General features: G+C 57.6%; 2 protein-coding genes across 3 annotated transcripts; both read left to right on the top strand.

Moving 5' to 3' along the window:
• The first annotated feature begins 8 nt into the window (after window positions 1–8).
• Window positions 9–14,948, top strand: USP5 (ubiquitin specific peptidase 5). Of its 2 annotated transcripts, none has more exons than XM_047787668.1 (20): window positions 9–184; window positions 3,816–3,941; window positions 4,195–4,261; window positions 4,443–4,576; window positions 4,750–4,895; window positions 5,169–5,353; window positions 6,242–6,336; window positions 6,926–7,119; window positions 7,804–7,875; window positions 8,427–8,514; window positions 8,641–8,766; window positions 9,251–9,404; window positions 9,745–9,919; window positions 10,526–10,614; window positions 11,476–11,598; window positions 12,157–12,300; window positions 12,376–12,521; window positions 12,994–13,147; window positions 13,411–13,495; window positions 14,317–14,948. In XM_047787668.1, exons 1-20 carry the CDS (start codon window positions 74–76, stop codon window positions 14,408–14,410), a joined length of 2,508 nt encoding a protein of 835 aa, XP_047643624.1. In that variant the 5' UTR covers window positions 9–73; the 3' UTR covers window positions 14,411–14,948. The 2 variants fall into 2 exon arrangements, with proteins under 2 accessions (XP_047643624.1, XP_047643623.1); XM_047787667.1 differs by having other exon boundaries at window positions 11,476–11,667.
• An 867-nt stretch (window positions 14,949–15,815) lies between these two features.
• Window positions 15,816–19,487, top strand: TPI1 (triosephosphate isomerase 1). Its single transcript, XM_047787665.1, has 7 exons — window positions 15,816–16,041; window positions 17,173–17,296; window positions 17,515–17,599; window positions 17,674–17,806; window positions 18,096–18,181; window positions 18,700–18,787; window positions 18,893–19,487. The coding sequence occupies exons 1-7, from the start codon at window positions 15,816–15,818 to the stop codon at window positions 19,006–19,008; spliced, it is 858 nt and encodes a 285-aa protein (XP_047643621.1). The 3' UTR covers window positions 19,009–19,487.
• Window positions 19,488–19,532: the final 45 nt, after the last annotated feature.

Raw genomic sequence — 19,532 nt, 5'->3', positions numbered from 1 at the left:
ATTGGACGGAGGGGTAGGGGGTGGGGGACTAGAAGTGGGAGCCGCGGTGTGTGGAGGAGCTGCTGCCGGTGTCATGGCGGAGCTGAGTGAGGAGGCGCTGCTGTCAGTATTACCGACGATCCGGGTCCCCAAGGCTGGAGACCGGGTCCACAAAGACGAATGCGCCTTCTCCTTCGACACACCGGTAAGCCCATTCCCCACGCCCGCAGCGAGCACGACTTCCCCTCCATTGCCCTGGTCATTCTGCCGGGGCCTGCAAGGCTTGGACCACCGCCTCCCTGCGGTGCACCCTGGGACTTGAAGTGTCTTACGCTACTCTTGCCGTTGCTTTGGATTCGCGGGAGCTGTCGTGTGACTACTGTCCCCGGAAGCCACCGCGCCCGCTTCATCCGCCCCCCGGTCTCGGGGAGCACTGTGGGTATTGTAGTCTCTCACTCCCGTCATTGCCATTCTAAGCTAAAGGCGCCACCCGGTCGGCGGACTACATCTCCCACGTGGACCCCTGCGGAAAGCCTGGGAGTTGGCCTTCCCCGTCGCGCATGGCTCTCTGGATTTTGTAGTCTCGTTTAGGAGGGATGGGGCGACCCCCCGCTGTTTTGGGCCCAGGTTGGGGTAGGAGGGTGGGGACTGCAGCTCCCAGGCGTCTGGTAGTTTAGAAGTGGCCATGAAGAAGGTTTGTTTTGAGAAAGGCCGAGTTAGAGAGCCTCCACCCATGGTTAATATGGACAGAGGGCGGGGAGGTGGGTCATTGGTGGTACGAAGGGGAGGAAAAAGGAGAGGAAAGCTCTAGTCGTTTCTCCTTGGAGGTGAATTATGGCCACGGCCCACCCCGCCCCTTTCCCCTGCCCATCACATAGAGCGGAGGGAACCCCTTTGAAAGTATTCCCAGAGAGATGGTTTCTTTCGTGGGAGATACTAAGGCCCCTTTCCCATCCTGCTCCCACTCTTGACTAGTTAGACAAAGCAGCCACCCACACCATGCTTTACGTTTTGCAGGCTCCACCCAGTACCTCCCTTCCTGCAGTTCTGCCTTCCTGTGTCACCCTTGGGCCGCCAGCTGGGTAGGAGTCTGATTGGGATCCGCCCCCCTCACCACCCCTCCCTCAAGCCGCTGCTGGGCCCTGCCCAGGGTGTTCAGCCAGACCAGCTCATGGCCTGGAAAACTGCAAGTCAGAGTGGAAAGGCTTCGTTAATACATCGCCAGTGCTGAGCAGAGCAGCGTGACCTAAGGCCCAGTTCAGGATCATCACTGTGATTTGTGGGTTGCTTGGTTTGCTGGGCTTTGATCTGGGCCTCAGACAATGTGCTGCTTCTCTGAAGTCTGGCTGTGGCAGAGCTAAAAGAGGGCTGCTCAGAGCAGAGCTCCAGGGTTCCCAATCCTTGGTGGAATCAGCATCTTTTATTTCCAGCAGAGAAGTTTAATCACTGCATAGCTCCCACCCGCCTCCCAGTTTATCACGTGCATGGCTTGGTGAAGCACTGTCTTTCTCAGGAAGGAAAAGAGTTGTTTTTTTAATTAATTATCAACAGATGGTAGAAGTCTCCCTTCTTTCACTTACCTGCAGTGGCTCCCTCTTGACACTCCTGTCTCCCTAGTAATGGTTTGAATCATCCAAAGGAGGTTTCGTAATCTTTACACTTTCCTTCTCTCACCCCAAGTCAAGAGATCTCCATTCGTTGGCTTTGCTGGCCAACTTCTGACATATTTGATTATCTTCAAATTGGGTTCTTGGTAGAAAGAGAGCTTATTTGACCTCCCTGATAAGAATGCTCAATTTATTCATGAACGCTGTAATCCATGCTGTTCTAGGGAGTGGTACAGAGCAATCTGTGGGGCTGAGAACTGCCACACGGTGCCCTGTTTTCAGTTTCACGGCAGAGAATTTTTCAAGGCCACGGAGGCTTTTTCTTGTTTTTCTTTCTAAGGCCACACCTGTGGCACATGGACGTTCCCAGGCTAGGGGTTGAATGGGAGCTGCAGCTGCGGTCTACACCACAGCCTCAGCAACCCCAGCTCCGAGCTACCTCTGGGAACTACGCTGCAACTTGTGGCAACGCCAAGTCCTTAACCCACTGAGCGAGGCCAGGGATCGAGTGCATCCTCACAATGCTGAGCTCCCATGGGAATGTCAAGGCCACGGAGGCTTTCATTCCAGGAAGAAGCAGCCTGTTGTTGCTTGGATCTAGAGGAAGACTGTTGTCGTCCCCAGTTCCCTCCTGCCCCTTCTCCATCACTCTCTCCATAAGGGCACTGAAGAGGTTGGCTCCGTTTAGGGAAAGCCTGTCTTCCTTCCTCAGCTGTGATTTACAGTGGACACTTGTCTTTCCCTGCTTTCTTCTTGGATTTTATGTGCTCTGGCTGTCTCCGCAGGTATTGCTAGATTGTTCTAGACAGGGGATAGGTTGGAGGTTGACGGGGACTTCAGTGGAGATCAGTTATTGGTCAGGGCAGCAGGGAGGCCTTGGGGGGTGGCTGGAGAACGCTGGACCTCATGTCCTGCTCAGTTCAGCTGTGGGCCCCAAGCACGGCATTGTTCCCCTGGAGCCAGGCTTCCGCAGGAGAGGAAGGAGACCAGTGGGGACCAGGGTGCGACTGCCTGGCAGAGTGAGCTGAGGCAAAGGTCTGGGCTTGCCGGCAAGCTCAGCCGTTGCATGTCCTGTTCAGGTGCATGGCCATCCCGTCTGGAAGGCTTTCTGAATCTTGGAGGTCAGGTGCGCTTTGTCATGGTGTCCCTGGTTTAGGTTCAGTGTCTGACCTGTCAGGTCTTTCCAAATCTGCAGTCGTTGGGCCCCATTCATCTTCCGGATCTCTGAGCTCCAGGAACAAGGCAAAGAGAGTTCTCTGCCGTTGACAGGAGGGCTCCAGAGGAGGAGCAAGAAGGAAGAGGAGGGAGTTCCCACTGTGGGGCAGTAGGTTAAGAATCTGACAGCAGCAGATCAGGTGACTGCAGAGGTTTGGGTTTGATCCCCGCCCAGTGCAGAGGGTTAAAAGAGTCCGGTGTTGCCATAGCTGCAGCTCTGATTGAATCCCTGGCCCAGGAACTTCCACGTGCTGCGGGTGTAGCCATAAAAAGTAAAAAAGAGGGAGTTCTCTGATGGCCCAGTGGGTTAAAGCTTCTGTGTTTTCATTGCTCTGCCTCTGGTTTCTGCTGTGGCACAGGTTCGATCCTGGCCCAGGGACTTCCACATACGGTGGATGTGGCAAAAAAAAAAAAAAGAAAAGGAAAGAGAGAATCTGAAATAAACGTTGCAACTCATTAAAAAGAAGAAGAAAGAAAAGAAAAGAAGGAAGGAGTTCTCCTGGTGGCTCAGTGGTTAATGAACCTGACTAGTATCCATGAGGACGTGGGTTCGATCCCTGGTCTTGCTCAGGGGGTTAAGGATCCAGCGTTGCCGTGAGCTGTGGTGTAGGTCACAGACACAGCTTGGATCCTGCGTTGCTGTGGCTCTGGCATAGGCCGGTGGCTACAGCTCCGATTTCGACTCCTAGCCTGGGAACCTCCATATGCCACAGGTGTGGCCCTAAAAAGACAAAAAACAAAAAAAAAAGCAGCAGCAGCAGCAGGAAGAGGAATGGTGACAGATAGCCGTTGCTCAGCCCTGGTGACCTTATTGGTTGTTATCCAGGTTACAGGAGGAAGGGGAAACTCTTAGCCACGTGCCAGGCTCTGAAAGGCCAAGTGACTTTCCATAAGCTCCCCCGTGTTGGAGAACAGACCTTTCTCCTGGAAACCAGCAGTGTCTGACCCCAGGTCTTGGTGTTTCCCGGCCAGGCTTCATCCTGCCTATTTCCTCCCCTGCCTCTTGCCCTGCAGGAGTCTGAGGGTGGCCTCTACATCTGCATGAACACATTCCTGGGCTTCAGCAAACAGTATGTGGAGAGACACTTCAACAAGACGGGCCAGCGAGTCTACCTACACCTCCGGCGGACCCGGCGCCCGGTAGGGACACGGGCTGGGGCAAGGCCCCGGGGACCTCGAGGCCCATCCCACTGGGCCCCCGCATTGCATCTGTCTCTTCCATGCTGACCTCCCCTGGACTCACCTATTTCTGCTGGGGTCCTTACAACTCAGCACGGGTGCTTTTGTAGCTCCTTTTCTCTTCCGAGATGAACCCACTCCATCCTGTCCGCCCCCCTCATTTGTCTCTTCCCCGGTGCCCACGGCTGATCCTGCCCTTCCTGCCTCACTGCAGAAAGAGGAAGACACAACCGCAGGCACTGGAGACCCGCCCCGGAAGAAGCCCACCCGGCTGGCTATCGGTGAGCATCACTGCTGCCCTATTCTTCTCCCTGAGCTGGTCTTGCCCATTCTCAGAGCTGCCAGGAGAGCCCCCAGAGAATGGGCCTGGTCAGGAGCCCTGGAGCTCTGCAGGGGACAAGGCCAAGGAGGGGGCATCGACTTGTGGGGGCGTCCTACCCTCCCTCTTCTCTGTCTCACCAGGGATCGAAGGCGGGTTTGACCTCAGCGAGAAGAAGTTTGACTATGATGAGGATGTAAAAATTGTCATTTTGCCAGATTACCTGGAGATCGCCCGGGACGGGCTGGGGGGACTGCCTGACATCGTCAGAGATCGGGTACAAATATCTTTACCCCCACCCCCACCCCCGCCCCCCTGAAGATTCTAGGGCAGGCGGGACCAGAGCAGCGCTGTCTTGGGCAAGCACAGAGAAAGCCGAAGTCCATGGCACTGGAGGGGCATGTGGGGCCCGGGGCTGGGTCCTGGTCTCTGACCCTCTGCTTCCCCCAGGTGACCAGTGCAGTGGAGGCCCTGCTGTCGGCTGACTCAGCCTCCCGCAAGCAGGAGGTGCAGGCCTGGGATGGGGAGGTACGGCAGGTGTCTAGGCATGCCTTCAACCTCAAGCAGCTGGACAACCCTGCTCGAATCCCTCCCTGGTGAGGCCTGGCCCCTCCACCTCGGGGCACAACCCCTAGAGCAGGGGCAAAGAGGCCACCCTCCTGGGGTCTGGTGGGAGAGAGGGTCGGGAGCAGACTCAGAAGGGGGACTTTGGGGAGCTGAACTCAGCCAGGGGCATCCGGAGGAGAGACGAAGAGCAGGGTCTTGGACTGGCGGGTGGTGCACAGAGTCCCCTCTGTCCTCCGCTCTCATGACCCCCCCCCCCCCCCGCCCTGACGTGCAGCTCAGCTGCTTTTCTTCTCCCCGGCCAGTGGCTGGAAGTGTTCCAAGTGTGACATGCGGGAGAACCTGTGGCTCAACCTGACAGACGGCTCCATCCTCTGTGGCCGGCGCTACTTCGATGGCAGCGGGGGCAACAACCACGCAGTGGAGCACTTCAAGGAGACGGGCTACCCATTAGCCGTCAAGCTGGGCACCATCACACCTGACGGCGCTGGTACTCCCCGCCCCCGCCCGCCCACCACCTCCCCGCAGAAACCGCTGGGTCTTGACTATTACTCATGTCGTAGGACACGAGTAAGACATGAGTTCGTTCGTCCCCTCTATCAATAGTAAAACTACTGCAGGAGCTCCAGCTGTGGCACAATGGGATTGGTGGCCCCTCCGGAGCCCTCAGCCATGGGTTCAATCCCCAGCCAGGCGACCAAGGTTAAAGATCCACCGTTGCCGCAGTTGCAGCTTAGGTCACTACTGCAGCTTGGATCTGACTCCTGGCCCAGGGGCTCCATGTGGCTCAGGGTTGCCAAAAATGGGGGGAAAAAAAATACGGGGAAAGTTCTGCAGGAGTTCCCGTTGTGGCTCAGTGATAATGAACCCAACTAGTATCCATAAGGATGTGGGTTTGATCCCTGGCTTCACTCAGTGGGTTGCCGTGAGCTGTGGTGTAGGCCGGCAGCTACAGCTCCAGTTCGACCCTTAGCCTGGGAACTTCCATATGCTTCGGGTGCGGCCCTAAAAAGACCAAAAGAAAAGAGAAAAAAAAAAGCAAGGAAGTATTGCAGGTGGGAGCAAATCTTCAATTTTAATTAACCCCCCCAGACACACCCAAATCCCAGCCCTCTTCCGGGCAGTTCCCATCATTATCTTTTAGTGGCTGTCCTTCCAAACCCATCTCACTCTAGAACCTTCTTCTGTGGTGTGGGGTTTTTTCCAACCCTCAGCCTGTTTCATCCCATCAACCTTGACCGCCCATCCCAGGAGGGAGCCAGGAGGGTCAGCCTCCTAGCCCGTCCTTCTGTTTCACCAGGGGACCTAGGAGGGCTGGTTGGTGGCCAAGCCAGGCCTGAGCCACCCCCTGTGACACCGTTTCTGCCTCTTGTGCTAGACGTGTATTCATACGACGAGGATGACATGGTCCTGGACCCCAACCTGGCCGAGCACCTGTCCCACTTCGGTATCGACATGCTGAAGATGCAGAAGGTGAGGCCCCGCTTCCCTCCCTGGAGGCTGAGGCGGCCCGCCGGGGGAGATGCCCCAGTGATCCCGGTCTCCAGGATATGTGGGCTTCCTGTGCAGAACTTTCTAGAACCACCTAATCCTTCACTGAATACTGCTGAACATCTCTTGGGTGCTAGTCACCGTGACCGAGACAGGCTTACGTTCCAGAAGAGAGGCAGGCGTGGCTCACAGACTCATGCAGAGAAATGAATGACTGCCCACTGTGGAGGTGCCGCAGGCGTTTGCAGGAGGGGCCCCCTAGTCCAGGGGATTGAGAAAGTGGCCCTGAGGAAGTGACGCTTGGGTGGAGATCTGGGGGTGAGGGGGCGACTTCAGGATGGAGAAACACTTCTGCTAGAGGGAGTCGTGTTCATTTCATCCCCTCATTGAGCCTGAGGGCTGCCTGTGGCCTTCTGGAACTCGCCCTGGAGGAGAGCCAGTGGGCCGCCCATGGTGGAGTCCATAATTCAGCAAATTCCAGCCTCCAGCTGGCCCTCATCCTAGACCCCGCGAGAGGTCAGCATAAAGGCTGCTTCTCTCTCAGCCCATCTGAAGCTCCCTTGCCCTGCAGACGGACAAGACGATGACGGAGCTGGAGATAGACATGAACCAGCGCATCGGCGAGTGGGAGCTGATCCAGGAGTCAGGGGTGCCGCTGAAGCCCCTGTTCGGGCCCGGCTACACGGGCATCCGCAACCTGGGCAACAGCTGCTACCTCAACTCCGTGGTCCAGGTGCTCTTCAGCATCCCCGACTTCCAGAGGAAGTGAGTGCTGCGCTCTCCCTGGCTCTGCGCCCCCAGCCCCCCGGCTCCTCTCCGGACCTCAGTGCCAGCTCAGTCTTATTCTTGGTGCACGGTGAGGGGAGCAGGTCACAGGACCACACCACCGTCACCTGGTGACACACACACTGGTGGGGCCAGGTGCACACCCCCCCCCACCCCCTGCCAGGGCTCTCCCAGGCCTCCTGAGTGACTTAGGGCCAGCAGATGGTCTTGATCTTAGCCAGTGACATCAGATGAACACCTCACACGGACATGGAGCCTTTGGGGAGAGGGGAGGGCTTGGGACCCAAAGATAGAAGAAAGGCAAATGCTTAGCCTCAGCGAGTTTCCTGTCTACTTGCCAAGGCCCGGTGCGTATGTGAGAGCTTCGAATGTACGAACAAGTTGTGTTCAGTGGGATATGAACCACATCTCTCCTCCGAGGCGGCTTTCTCCCATCCCTGGGCTCTGCTGGGGAGGAAGCTGGGCTATGTTGCATGCCGACCCAGTTGGGAAGAGGTGGGAAGCGCGGGTTGCTGGAAAGAAATGGACGCTCAGGTGCAATCATGTACCCCTCTGTTCCGGAGGGGGCTTGTTCTCTGAGCTAGTAGATAATGGCTCCCTTTCACTTTCCTCTGGGCCTGCCTGAGCCCAAGCCCCTCCAGCAGTCTTTCCTTTGGCTCTTAGGTATGTGGATAAGCTGGAAAAGATCTTCCAGAATGCTCCGACGGACCCTACCCAGGACTTCAGCACCCAGGTGTATGTAGCCAGTTGTGTACCTTCTTTCTCCTCCATGACCCCCTGGAGTGGGCAGTAGTTTAGTTCCTGGCCGGCTAGAAGCTTTCAAATAGTTGCCTTCTGGGCACGCTGTCTGCTTTGGGTTGGGGTCCTGAGGAACCTAAGTTTTTTCATATTTATTTTTTCTTTTTGAAGTTTCTGTTTTTTAGAGCCGCATCCATGGCATATGGAAGTTCCCAGGCTAGGAGATGAACTGGAGCTGCAGCTGCCAGCCTTCACCACAGCCACAGCCAACACCAGATCTGAGCCGTGTCTGCGACCTACACTGTAGCTCACGGCAATGCCAGATTCCCGACCCGCTAAGCAAGACTAGGGATCAATCCCCCATTCCTCATGGATACTGGTCGGATTCATCTCCGCTGCGCCACAATGGGAATTCCTGTTTTTTCACGTTTTGGAGAGTTGTCGGAGGAGGGCTTTGGGCAGGGATCGAGTTGGGCGAAGAGGTAGATTTGGTATCAGGCAATCATTAATTGACAGAAGCCACATTGTTCTCTTGACTGTTAATCCAGGGCCAAGCTGGGCCATGGCCTTCTCTCGGGAGAGTATTCCAAGCCAGCGCCAGAGTCGGGCGACGGCGAGCAGGTGCCAGAGCAAAAGGTGTGTCTGGGCCTCTGTCCCTTTTCAGGCTCTGGAGTTATGGGGAAACCGAGGCCTGGGAGCTGTATAAAGGCCACTTGGTGGCTTCTTGGGCCCCCGCTGAATCGATGCCCTGGCTCTGCCTAGGAAGTCCAAGATGGCATTGCCCCTCGGATGTTCAAGGCCCTCATCAGCAAGGGTCACCCCGAGTTCTCCACCAACCGGCAGCAGGATGCCCAAGAGTTCTTCCTTCACCTTATCAACATGGTGGAGGTGAGGCTGGTGAGGGGGCCACTCGTCACACTCCTTCTCTGCGCCTGCACTTCCCCCTGTCTTTCCTCTGTGAGCCCCACCCCAGTCCCATCCCCAGGACCCCAGAGCTTTCCGGCCCTGCGCCGTCCCTGTACTTGAGGACAGCAGAGTAGCAATCTTTTGCTTGATGGGCTTGCAGCCTCAGGAAGGATGCGTGCAAAGGAAATGATAGGCTGGTGCTTGGTGCTCAGAAAGAAAGGAGAGGCTCTTGCCCACGCAGGCCCACGCTGTGGGATGGGCGGCCACTTGGGGGGGGGGGCAGGAGGTTGAATAGGGGAGGCTGCTGCTCTGCTCCTGCATCCCTCTGCCTCTTCGTGGTCGTCTCCTTTCTACTTCCCTTCCTCCCTGACCGCCCCCCACAGTGACTTCTGGGGGCCCCCATGCCAGGGCCTGACTGCCCAGACCGCCCCCCGCCCCCCCCCGCCACCTTGCCTCTTTCCCGTAGAGGAATTGCCGGAGCTCTGAAAATCCCAATGAGGTGTTCCGCTTCCTGGTGGAGGAGAAGATCAAGTGCCTGGCCACGGAGAAGGTCAAGTACACCCAGCGTGTGGACTATATCATGCAGCTGCCTGTGCCCATGGACGCGGCCCTGAACAAAGGTAAGGTGGCCCTCTGCTCTCCCGGCGGGGACCTGGGGGCACCTGGAGTCTGAGCTCTGGGGCGGGGCCTGGGCACCTTACAGGAGCAGAGCCCAAGGTTAGCTCTGTCCCCAGCCAGACCTGCCCAGCGGGGCCTGCGGGCCGAGCTGGGATCAGCCTTGCTCACAGCCGGTCAGCAGAGCTTTGTTGGGAAAGAGGCAGGAGGATGTGTATCAGGTGGGCTTGGGGAGGCAGAAGAGCCGAGATGGTCACGGACCCCGAGCCAGTAGAGCAAGACTGAGGAGGGAAAGCAGCAGCTCCTGCCCACCCAGAAGGACCCACCCACCCCTTCCATCACCAGAGGAGCTCCTGGAGTATGAAGAGAAGAAGCGGCAAGCCGAGGAGGAGAAGCTGCCACTGCCGGAACTGGTTCGGGCACAGGTGCCCTTCAGCTCCTGCCTGGAGGCCTATGGGGCCCCTGAGCAGGTGGATGACTTCTGGAGCACTGCCCTGCAGGCCAAGTCCGTGGCCGTCAAGTAAGTCCTGTGGGTGCCGGCCTGCGGCAGCGTCATCCCAAAAATGCTATCAGCGTTGCATCCTCTCCCGTTGTGGTCCGAATCTCAGGCTTCTATCACTTGAGGCTGGTACCCTGGTCCTGAGGGAACCCAGAGGCTCCAACAGGAGCGGGGTCAGGAAATTGCTACCTTACCTTGTCCTGCCCCCGCCAGTCCCTCTTCTCTCATGGGCCGGGGTCACTTTCCATTGCAGCCTCTCTCTGCTCTGTCCCCCACTCCAGACCAAGCACAGAAATTAGTAACAGTTGTGGACGGAACTGAGATTTCCAGCACATGGCCTGCCTTTTTGCTAACTCATCACTGGCATGAACCTGAGATCTGAAAGAGTGCTTTGGTCTTGGGGATTCCAGCCACCTGCCCCTTGGCTGCTCTGGCCCATCAGGCAGCCCGCCTCCAGCTTCTGTTGCTCCTTATCCGCAGGTGCCCTGATGCCTGCCCAGGGCAAGAAAGCATGGAGTGTCTTCTGGGCTTTTTTAACAGCCCAGGTCTTCTATCCATGAGAGGCTGAACCCAGCGTGGGGCTTTCGGAGAGGCTCCCTGGGTACCTGTATGTTCTCTCTTCCCTAGGACCACACGATTTGCCTCATTCCCCGACTACCTGGTCATCCAGATCAAGAAGTTCACCTTCGGCTTAGACTGGGTGCCCAAGAAACTGGGTATGGTGGCTGGGACGAGCGAGGGAGGTTAAGCAGAAAGTGCTAAGAAAAAGAAGGGGCCTTAAGCTGTGAACTGGTGCTTCTCCAACTCTCTGAAAGTAGAAACATTATCTTAGCTGCTTTCGAAATGTGTCTAGCACCGTAAAAAGCACCGACTAAAAGTATCAAGGCTTCTCTGATTTTATAGTTACAATTTACAGCCAGAAGTGATGTTCCTAGTTTTGTGTTTTCTAATTGGCAGGATGGTTTCATTTTGATAATCTTTTTTTTTTTTTTTGTCTTTTTAGGGCTGTATCCGAGGCACATGGAGGTTCCCAGGCTAGGGGTCGAATCGGATGTGTAGCTGCCAGCCTACACCACAGCCACAGCCACTCCGGATCCGAGCCACATCTGCGACCTACACCACATGTTACAGCCACGCTGGATCCTTAACCCACTGGGCGAGGCCAGGGATCCAACCTGCGTCCTCATGGATACTAGTCAGATTCGTTTCTGATGAGTCGTTTTTGATAATCTCCTCATTTTGATAATCTCCAAATAATGAGTTCTCATGGGTCTTCAGGCCCCTGACCACTTGGTGAACTGCAGAATTAACTTGACCTCCTAGCTAAGTTGAGCCCCATGGAAGCATAGAATCATCTGTGGCCCCTTCCTGGCCTGTGGCTCATTGTGGAAAGATCTAGGACTGGAATCCAGGTCTTCTGACCCCTGGCCTGATGGCTTTTATTGCACTGTGACTCCTGTGCTGGGTCCTGCTCTGAGCAAGTCGGGGGCAGGGGGCTTGAGATTCCCGGAGTGCTTTTCCCGGGAGGGCTTCGGGGAGCTGCCAAGGTGACCTTTGTCCTGCCGGTCCCCTCGCAGATGTGTCCATCGAGATGCCCGAGGAGCTAGACATCTCCCAGCTGAGGGGCACAGGGCTGCAGCCTGGAGAGGAGGAGCTGCCCGACATTGCCCCACCCCTGGTCACTCCGGATGAGCCCAAAGGTAGCCTTGGTTTCTATGGCAACGAAGACGAAGACTCCTTCTGCTCCCCTCACTTCTCCTCTCCAACATGTTAGTGACTCTTCTTCCTGCCTGTCTCTTTCCCTTGCTGATGGGGATCTTCTCTGCCTGCCTCCCCTTGACCCTGTCCTTTGTGTTTCTCCTGTCCTCCCTTTCAAATTTTCCTTGGCCCTCTCGATGAACATGGGGACCGATCGAGCCCTCCCAGCCATGGTCTCTGTGTGGCTGGTGGCACACTGGCTGATTGCCTCTGTCCTTGTTACTTGGGTGGGGGCAGGGGCGGGGGCTCGTCCTCCAGACAGTGGGCGAGGAAGGGGCTCCCTGGGGGATCTGTAGCCTGAGTTCTGTACCTTTCGGATACGGCTGGCCCCCCCATCAGGTTGTGTTGTCATTTTAGTTCTGGAATCAGGTGCTGGGCCTTGGAGGAAAAATGCATGCAAGGTGGTTGGGGGAGTCCTGGGGGCTGGACTCTGGCAGGAGGGAGGGGGCAGGGAGTGGCCCCAGGAGGCAAGCCCCATGCCCGCGCTTCTCTGCCAACAGCGCCCATGTTGGATGAATCGGTTATCATCCAGCTGGTGGAGATGGGCTTCCCGATGGACGCCTGCCGCAAAGCCGTCTACTACACGGGTAACAGCGGGGCCGAGGCTGCCATGAACTGGGTCATGTCGCACATGGACGATCCAGGTAGGCTGGGGTGGGGAGCTGGGTGGGGCGGGGCCGCTGCACGCCCCACACACTTCAACCCCTTCACGTCCACAGATTTCGCGAACCCCCTCATCCTGCCTGGCTCCAGCGGGCCCGGCTCCACAAGCGCAGCAGCTGACCCCCCACCAGAGGACTGCGTGACCACCATTGTCTCCATGGGCTTCTCCCGGGACCAGGCCCTGAAAGCTCTGCGGGCCACGGTACAGCCTGCCCCCAGCCGAGCTCAGTCCTGTGGGAAGGAGAGGGTGGGAGCAAGCTTCTATCCCTCGTGAGCAAGACCAAGGATGACCCATGTAACGGGTCTGAGGAGCTAAAGATGCTAAAGGAGCCGAGGCCGGAGTTCCCGTCGTGGCGCAGTGGTTAACGAATCTGACTAGGAACCATGAGGTTGCGGGTTCGATCCCTGGCCTTGCTCAGTGGGTGAAGGATCTGGTGTTGCCGTGAGCTCTGGTGTGGGTCGCAGATGCGGCTCGGTTCCTGCACTGCTGTGGCTGTGGTGTAGGCCAGCGGCCACAGCTCCGATTAGACCCCTATCCTGGGAACCGCCATATGCTGTGGGTGCAGCCCTAGAAAAGGCTAAAAAAAAAAAAAGATAAAGGAGCTGAGGCCTTCCCTGGCAGCCTTCTCCAGCCTGACAGTGCTAGAAAAAGTGACTCTTCTCTCTTTTCTAAGAACAATAGTTTAGAACGGGCTGTGGACTGGATCTTCAGTCACATTGATGACCTGGACGCAGAGGCTGCCATGGACATCTCGGAGGGCCGCTCCGCTGCCGACTCCATCTCCGAGTCCATACCAGTGGGACCTAAAGTCCGGGATGGTCCTGGAAGTGAGTGTCCCCTGAAACCAGAACAGGCCTGGTGGGATCTAGCCCGTTGGCTCCACCAGGTCTGCTTCCCTGGGGTGGTGGGAGGAGGCGGACAGGGGGCAGAAGCTTCTTTCCACCAGCTCGACTCCTGGAGGTGGGTTCCTAGGATGAGAGAGAGCCTCTGGGCCCAGTGCATGCCTCCGGTTCCCTGAAATCCCGTCCTGTGTGTGAGCTGTGGGGTCCAGCCGCCCTCCCGCTCTGCCCTCTCTCTCCCCCTTCCCTAGAGTATCAGCTCTTCGCCTTCATTAGTCACATGGGCACGTCAACCATGTGTGGTCACTATGTCTGCCACATCAAGAAGGAAGGCAGGTGAGGGGCCAGCACGTGCGTTTTTGAATGGGGGCGTGATGGTAGGAATGGTAGGGGCATCCTGGAAGTCCTCGGATTATGTGTGAGGAAAGGTAAAGGGTTGCTGGTGGGGCCGCAAACTCAGCGGAAACTGAGAGAAAGCCTCACGGCAGGGATTGGCCAACAAGGGCCCAGAGGCTGAATTCGGCCACTCACTTTTATAAAGTCCTACTGAGAGTTCCCATTGTGGCTCAGTGGGTTAAGAACCCGACTAATGTCCATGAGCATGCGGGTTCTATCCAGGGTCTCGCTCAGTGGGTTAAAGATCCAGCGTTACTGCGATCTGCTTGATGCGTGTAGTTCGCAGGCAGGGCTCAGATCTGGTGTTACTGTGGCTGTGGCACAGGCCGGCGGCTACGGCTCCGATTTGGTCCCTAGCCTGGGAATCTCCGTATGCTTGCAGGTGCAGCCGTAAAAAGAAAAAGTCTTGGTGAGCACAGCCAATTACCCATTTATCTATCTGTGGCTCTCTTCGCGTTGCCACAGGAAAGTCAAGTAGTTGTATCAGAGACCAGATGGCCTGCAAAACCCGAAACATATCCTGTCTGATCCCTGCCTAATAGGAACGGGTGGCAAGTGGCTATAAAGACACCACAGGGTCTGAAAGCCCTGAGTCCAGTCGCAATGACCCTGTGAGATTGGGATGCTCCCTTCAGATAGGCAGCTGGACTGTAGGTTTGGGGACCCAGGCAGAGAATGTTGGGAGCCTTTGCCCGGGAATCACCAGGAGCCACCTCCAAGAGAGGAGCTGTTCATCCTTTTCCCCCCACGCCCTTCCCCAGATGGGTGATCTACAACGACCAGAAAGTGTGTGCCTCTGAGAAGCCGCCCAAGGACCTGGGCTACATCTACTTCTACCAGAGAGTGGCCAGCTAAGAGCCCACCCTGAGCCCTTAACCACTGAGGGCAGGGGACAGACCACCCGGCATGAGGGATGGATGTCAGCCCCCCTGCTCCCGTACCCTTTTCCTTTTCGTGTCCCCAGCAGCAGGGAAGAAGCTAGAGGCCATGAGAGAATGGCCAAGCAAAGTGGGGAGGGCACTCTGGAGACTTTGGGGATGGAGCAGGAAGGGGAACGGGAGGGGCCGGCTGCCTGTCTGTGAGGAGACTGTTGCTTTCCTGCCCTTGACCCCACAGCGCTCTGCTTCTCTGTGATCCTGCTGGCCCGGCGTGGAGCGGGCTCGTTTGTTTGTGTGGCGTGGGTATAGCTTTGTGCAGCCTCTTCCACAGGAGGGGGCTTCTGTGCCTCCCCTCCCCTGTTGTGTGTGCTCCCCGTGTGGTTGGGCAAGGAGGGATCTGAGGGAAATGGGGACCCCCCTCGCCCTCCTGCCTCAGTCTTTTCCCCACCCTGTCTCTCCCCTGTCCTTCTGGAAAATGCCAAAATACAGGATGTGAATAAAAGTACAGTGGCTCAGTTGTGTCCTGTTTGATACCTTTGGGGGAGCTGTCTTCCCCAGGGCTAGCAGTGGGGCTGTTTCACAAAGCTCCCGGGCCTGCCCCTTTGCCTTCTATGTTTTGTGCTGTTGTGATTGGGGGCTGAGTGAGGTAAGCTCTGGGGCAGCAGAGGAAGGCTGCGGGGTGGGGGCTGTTAGAGGAGGGGATGTGGGCTGGGGTGTCACAGAACAGAGATGGGGTGAAGAGCCTTTTCTTGCAGCCGTGATACCGGAGGGGGCCCAGGTGGGTTCTTTCCAAATGTCCCCAGTGGCTAGGGAGCCCAGGCCCTGTAGTCCTTTGTCAGGCCTTGGCCTGCTGGAGCAAAAAGCGGGGTATTCATGGGGACAGGGCGGACTTCTGAACCCCCCTCCCTTAGCTGCACAGTTTCTAGCCAAGGTGGGCCATCCCTCTGCTGCTGAACCCTGTTATTTGCTCAGTTACTGTGGGGCTGGGTCGGCCCCGGGTGGGTCAGAGGTGTCCGCTCAGCACTCAGGGATGTGGGGGCTCCGATGGGGAAGGGGGCTCCTTTTCCCAGAGCTGGAGAGAGGCCCCTCAGGGCTCTGAGGCCGAGCCTGCAGCCGGCGAGCCTCGGAAGCCCCTCCCCTGTCCCTCGGTGTTGGGGGTGACGTGCTGAAGCCGTGAAGCGGGGGTTTCCCTGAGCACCGGGCGCACGGTTCTCCCCAAAGTCAGACCACGGAAGCTGTAGCCACCGAGCCCGGACGCCGCTGGAACGTTGCTACAAGAAAGAAGGTGACGTCAGAACCTCGCAACCCCGCGGGCGGCGGGCGGCGGGCGGCGGGCGGCGGCGGGCGGGGCCGGGGCAGGGCTTCCGCGGGACGGGCCAGTCATGGCCCAGGACGCGGGGGGGGCGGGGTTCTGCCTCTCCGCTCTCTACATAAGCGGCCAGTGGACACGGCCGCGCGCTGCTCCTGACCTTCAGTGTGCCGGCTCCAGCGCCATGGCGCCCGCTAGGAAGTTCTTCGTGGGGGGAAACTGGAAGATGAACGGGCGAAAGAACAATCTGGGGGAGCTCATCAACACCCTCAACGCAGCCAAGCTGCCGGCCGACACCGGTGAGCCCTGGCGGTGGGTGGGTGGGAGGTCGGGCGTGGTGGCGCCCTCTCCCGAGCTCTCTCAGCTGTTGTCTGCGTGGTCCTGCTTGCAGGGCCGGAGACCAGGGCTACTGGGGTCCCGGCCTTGGCCCTGCGGCCGCAGGACCAGGGGTGTGTCCATGGGGAAAGGAGGGGCCGCATCTCCCTGTGCCCTCCGACTGTGGGAGGAAGGCGGCTCCGGGGTGCGGACCGGGGCTGCACCCGCCCGAGCCGGGGATGGAAGTGGAGCCCAGCCCCTACGGGCAATCGGGAGAGGCCGGCGCCAGTCCGGTGTGTGGGGGAGGAGGCTGCGTGCAGGCTTCTGGGCCCCCTCGGCGCCGGCTCCGTGCGCCGCCGCACGTAGCCCCAGACTCCTCCCCGCGCTTTGCCTGGGCTACCGAGTTCCCCTGCCGGGTGGCCCTTGGCCACTTGAGCTACTCTTCTGATCCTTTCCCCTCGGCGGCCTGCAAGACCCTTCTGCGGAAGGGGCTGAGCAAGTGACAAACGGGCAGAGCCATGTGGGGATGAGGAGCGATCCTCTTGTTTTCTGCAACCTGGATACGGGAAAACGCAAGGCCTCTATGAGCCAGTCGACTCACTGCCACCCACGGGCAGAGTGCCGTCCTCAGTCCTTCCCATCCCAGGCACCTAAATCACAGAACCCCGGGTCTGATCAAGAGGCACCCCCTTCTGGTTTATTCCCCCCAGAGACTGCAGTACAGACCCCTGGAGTTGGCCCTTTCTGCTTTTGCTAAAAATCCTTGCCTGGCCTGGAGAGGTGGGAATGAGCTATTTTAGAAGGGAGGCGGGGTTGGCCCCAGAGAATGCTGAGTCTAGGAGGTGCCCAGGCCCAGAATAGCCTGGGGAAATCAGAGCCACAGCTGTTAAAAGAGCAGAGGGCAGGGCAAGGGCCATGACCTCTCAGGGGTACCCAAAAGGCTCAGAGTTGGGTTCAGGCCCAGCCTGGGGTGCAAAGTAGACAAAGATCATCATGCTGGGGTGGAAATGGGCGAAGGCAGAACTATGAAAGCGGTGGAGGCTAGGGGGCTCCAGAGCACTGGATAGGGTCTGGATTTGTGATGCCATCCCCTTCTGTCACTGTCTTCTACTCAGAGGTGGTTTGTGCACCCCCCACCGCCTACATTGACTTCGCCAGGCAGAAGCTAGATCCCAAGATTGCTGTGGCTGCACAGAACTGCTACAAAGTGGCTAATGGGGCCTTTACTGGGGAGATCAGGTAAGATGGGGTGTGTGTGTTTGTGTGTGTGTGTGTGTGTACTGGGGAGATCAGGTAAGATGGGGTGTGTGTGTGTGTGTGTACTGGGGAGATCAGGTAAGATGGGGTGTGTGTGTGTGTGTGTGTGTACTGGGGGGACCCAGCCCTTATTCTCCTCATGGAGGGAAAAGCCATGGGGTGGGCTCCCTCCTGAGCCATGACTTTTTCTCTTCCTTTAGCCCTGGCATGATCAAAGACCTCGGAGCCACGTGGGTAGTCCTGGGGCACTCGGAGAGAAGGCATGTCTTTGGAGAGTCAGATGAGGTTAGTGACCAGGAGAGGAGATAAGAGATGGCTTATTCCAAGACAGGTGTCTCACTAAGTGTGTTCCTCAACAGCTAATTGGGCAGAAAGTGGCCCATGCCCTGGCAGAGGGACTTGGAGTAATCGCCTGCATTGGGGAGAAGCTAGATGAGCGGGAAGCTGGCATCACCGAGAAGGTCGTTTTCGAGCAAACCAAGGTCATCGCAGGTATCTCTGGAGAAAGGGACCTTTGGACCTAGCCAGGGCTACGGAGGGACAGAGGGCGGGGTCAGATGCCTTGCCTCCTGACTTGATTCCCCATGCTGATGCAGGAAAGGGGAGGCTAAGAACCCTTGTATCCTTCCTATCACTTCCCCTCCTGCCCCTGACAGTATATGATGCCACCTGGAGTTCCCTTAACAGCCACCAGAGGGCAGTAGGCCGCCATCACTCATTCTCTGGGGAACAGCTGGATCGCTCCTCCTTCACCCTTCCACCTGTGATCTCTGTCCCACAGATAATGTGAAGGACTGGAACAAGGTTGTCCTGGCCTATGAGCCTGTGTGGGCCATCGGTACTGGCAAGACTGCCACACCCCAACAGGTAACGAAGCCCAGGAGTTCATCCTCCCCTGCCTTGGTAGCATTGGACGGCCACAGAGACCATCTGGGCCAACCCTTCATTTAAAAGACAGGACAGGGAGTTCCCACTGTGACCCAGCAGTAACATAGTGTCTGACTAGTATCCACGAGGATGCAGGTTCTGTCCCTAGCCTTGCTTTGTGGGATCTGGTGTTGCAGTGAGCTACAGTGTGGGACGCAGACCTACCTGGCTCAGATTTGGGGCGGCTGTGGTGTAGGCAGGCGGCTGCGGCACCAGCTCAACCCCTAGCCTGGGAACTTCCATATGCCACACATGCCCCCCCTAAAAAGGGGGGGGGGAGGACAAAACAGAGTCACTTGTCCAAGTACATCCGTTCCAGGGACTGGGTGGAATTAAAGCCTCCGGGTTCCCTCTCAGGTCCCAGAGTTCTTGCCCCAAAACCACAATGCCTGTCTCCACTGGTACCCACAGTTTCCCCCACTTGGAATGAAAAGTCTTAGTCTGGCTTCTTGTTTTAGGCCCAGGAAGTACACGAAAAGCTCCGGGGATGGCTTAAGTCCCACGTCTCTGAGGCAGTGGCTCAGAGCACCCGCATCATTTATGGGGGTAAGTGGCTCTGGCTCCAGCCTGGAGTGGGGTGGGCTGAGAATCAGACTGAGCCCTCCTTAGACAAGGAGGTAGCCTTGACCGTTCCCTCCTCTCCCTTCCCAGGCTCTGTGACTGGGGCAACCTGCAAAGAGCTGGCGAGCCAGCCTGATGTGGACGGGTTCCTTGTGGGTGGTGCTTCCCTCAAGCCTGAATTTGTGGACATCATCAATGCCAAATAATAAGCCCATCCATCGCCCCTACCTCCCCTTCCCTCCGAGCCAGGGACTAGGGAGCTCAGAAGCCCAATAACTGCGCTGCCCCACCCCCCACATGCTTCTGATGGTGTCGCCTGCCCCCTCTCGCAGCCTAATCCGAGGTGGACCTTTTCCTTTCTCGTTTACACCCTACCCTGTAATGGCTGGGACCAGGCCAATCCTGCCACCACTTACTGTTCCAGTTGGAACTAAACCTGTCACCAAGGAGGCGTCTCCTTGGCTGAGAGGTGGGAGGGGTGGTTTGCCCGTGGGTCCCCTCCGTCCCCGGTGAAGGCAAGAGAGAGAAACCATCCTGTCCCATCTCACAGCACGAGGCCAAGGACTGAGAGAAGGCCCTGTCCTCCGCTGGGGCCAGGGTGCTGCTCCCTCCCACGGTGCCAATGCCTGTGTGTGTTGTGTCTGTGAGAAGTCCCGTAGAGGGGGTAATAAACACCTGGCACTGAGCCCTGTGGTTTGTCCTTCACTGACCTGGCCTAAATCCTTTTTTT

The sequence above is a fragment of the Phacochoerus africanus genome, chromosome 7, assembly GCF_016906955.1.
Source record: "Phacochoerus africanus isolate WHEZ1 chromosome 7, ROS_Pafr_v1, whole genome shotgun sequence".
Taxonomy (NCBI): domain Eukaryota; kingdom Metazoa; phylum Chordata; class Mammalia; order Artiodactyla; family Suidae; genus Phacochoerus; species Phacochoerus africanus.
The sequence above is the reverse complement of the archived record's forward strand: the minus strand, read 5'-3'. Positions and strand labels throughout refer to the sequence as shown.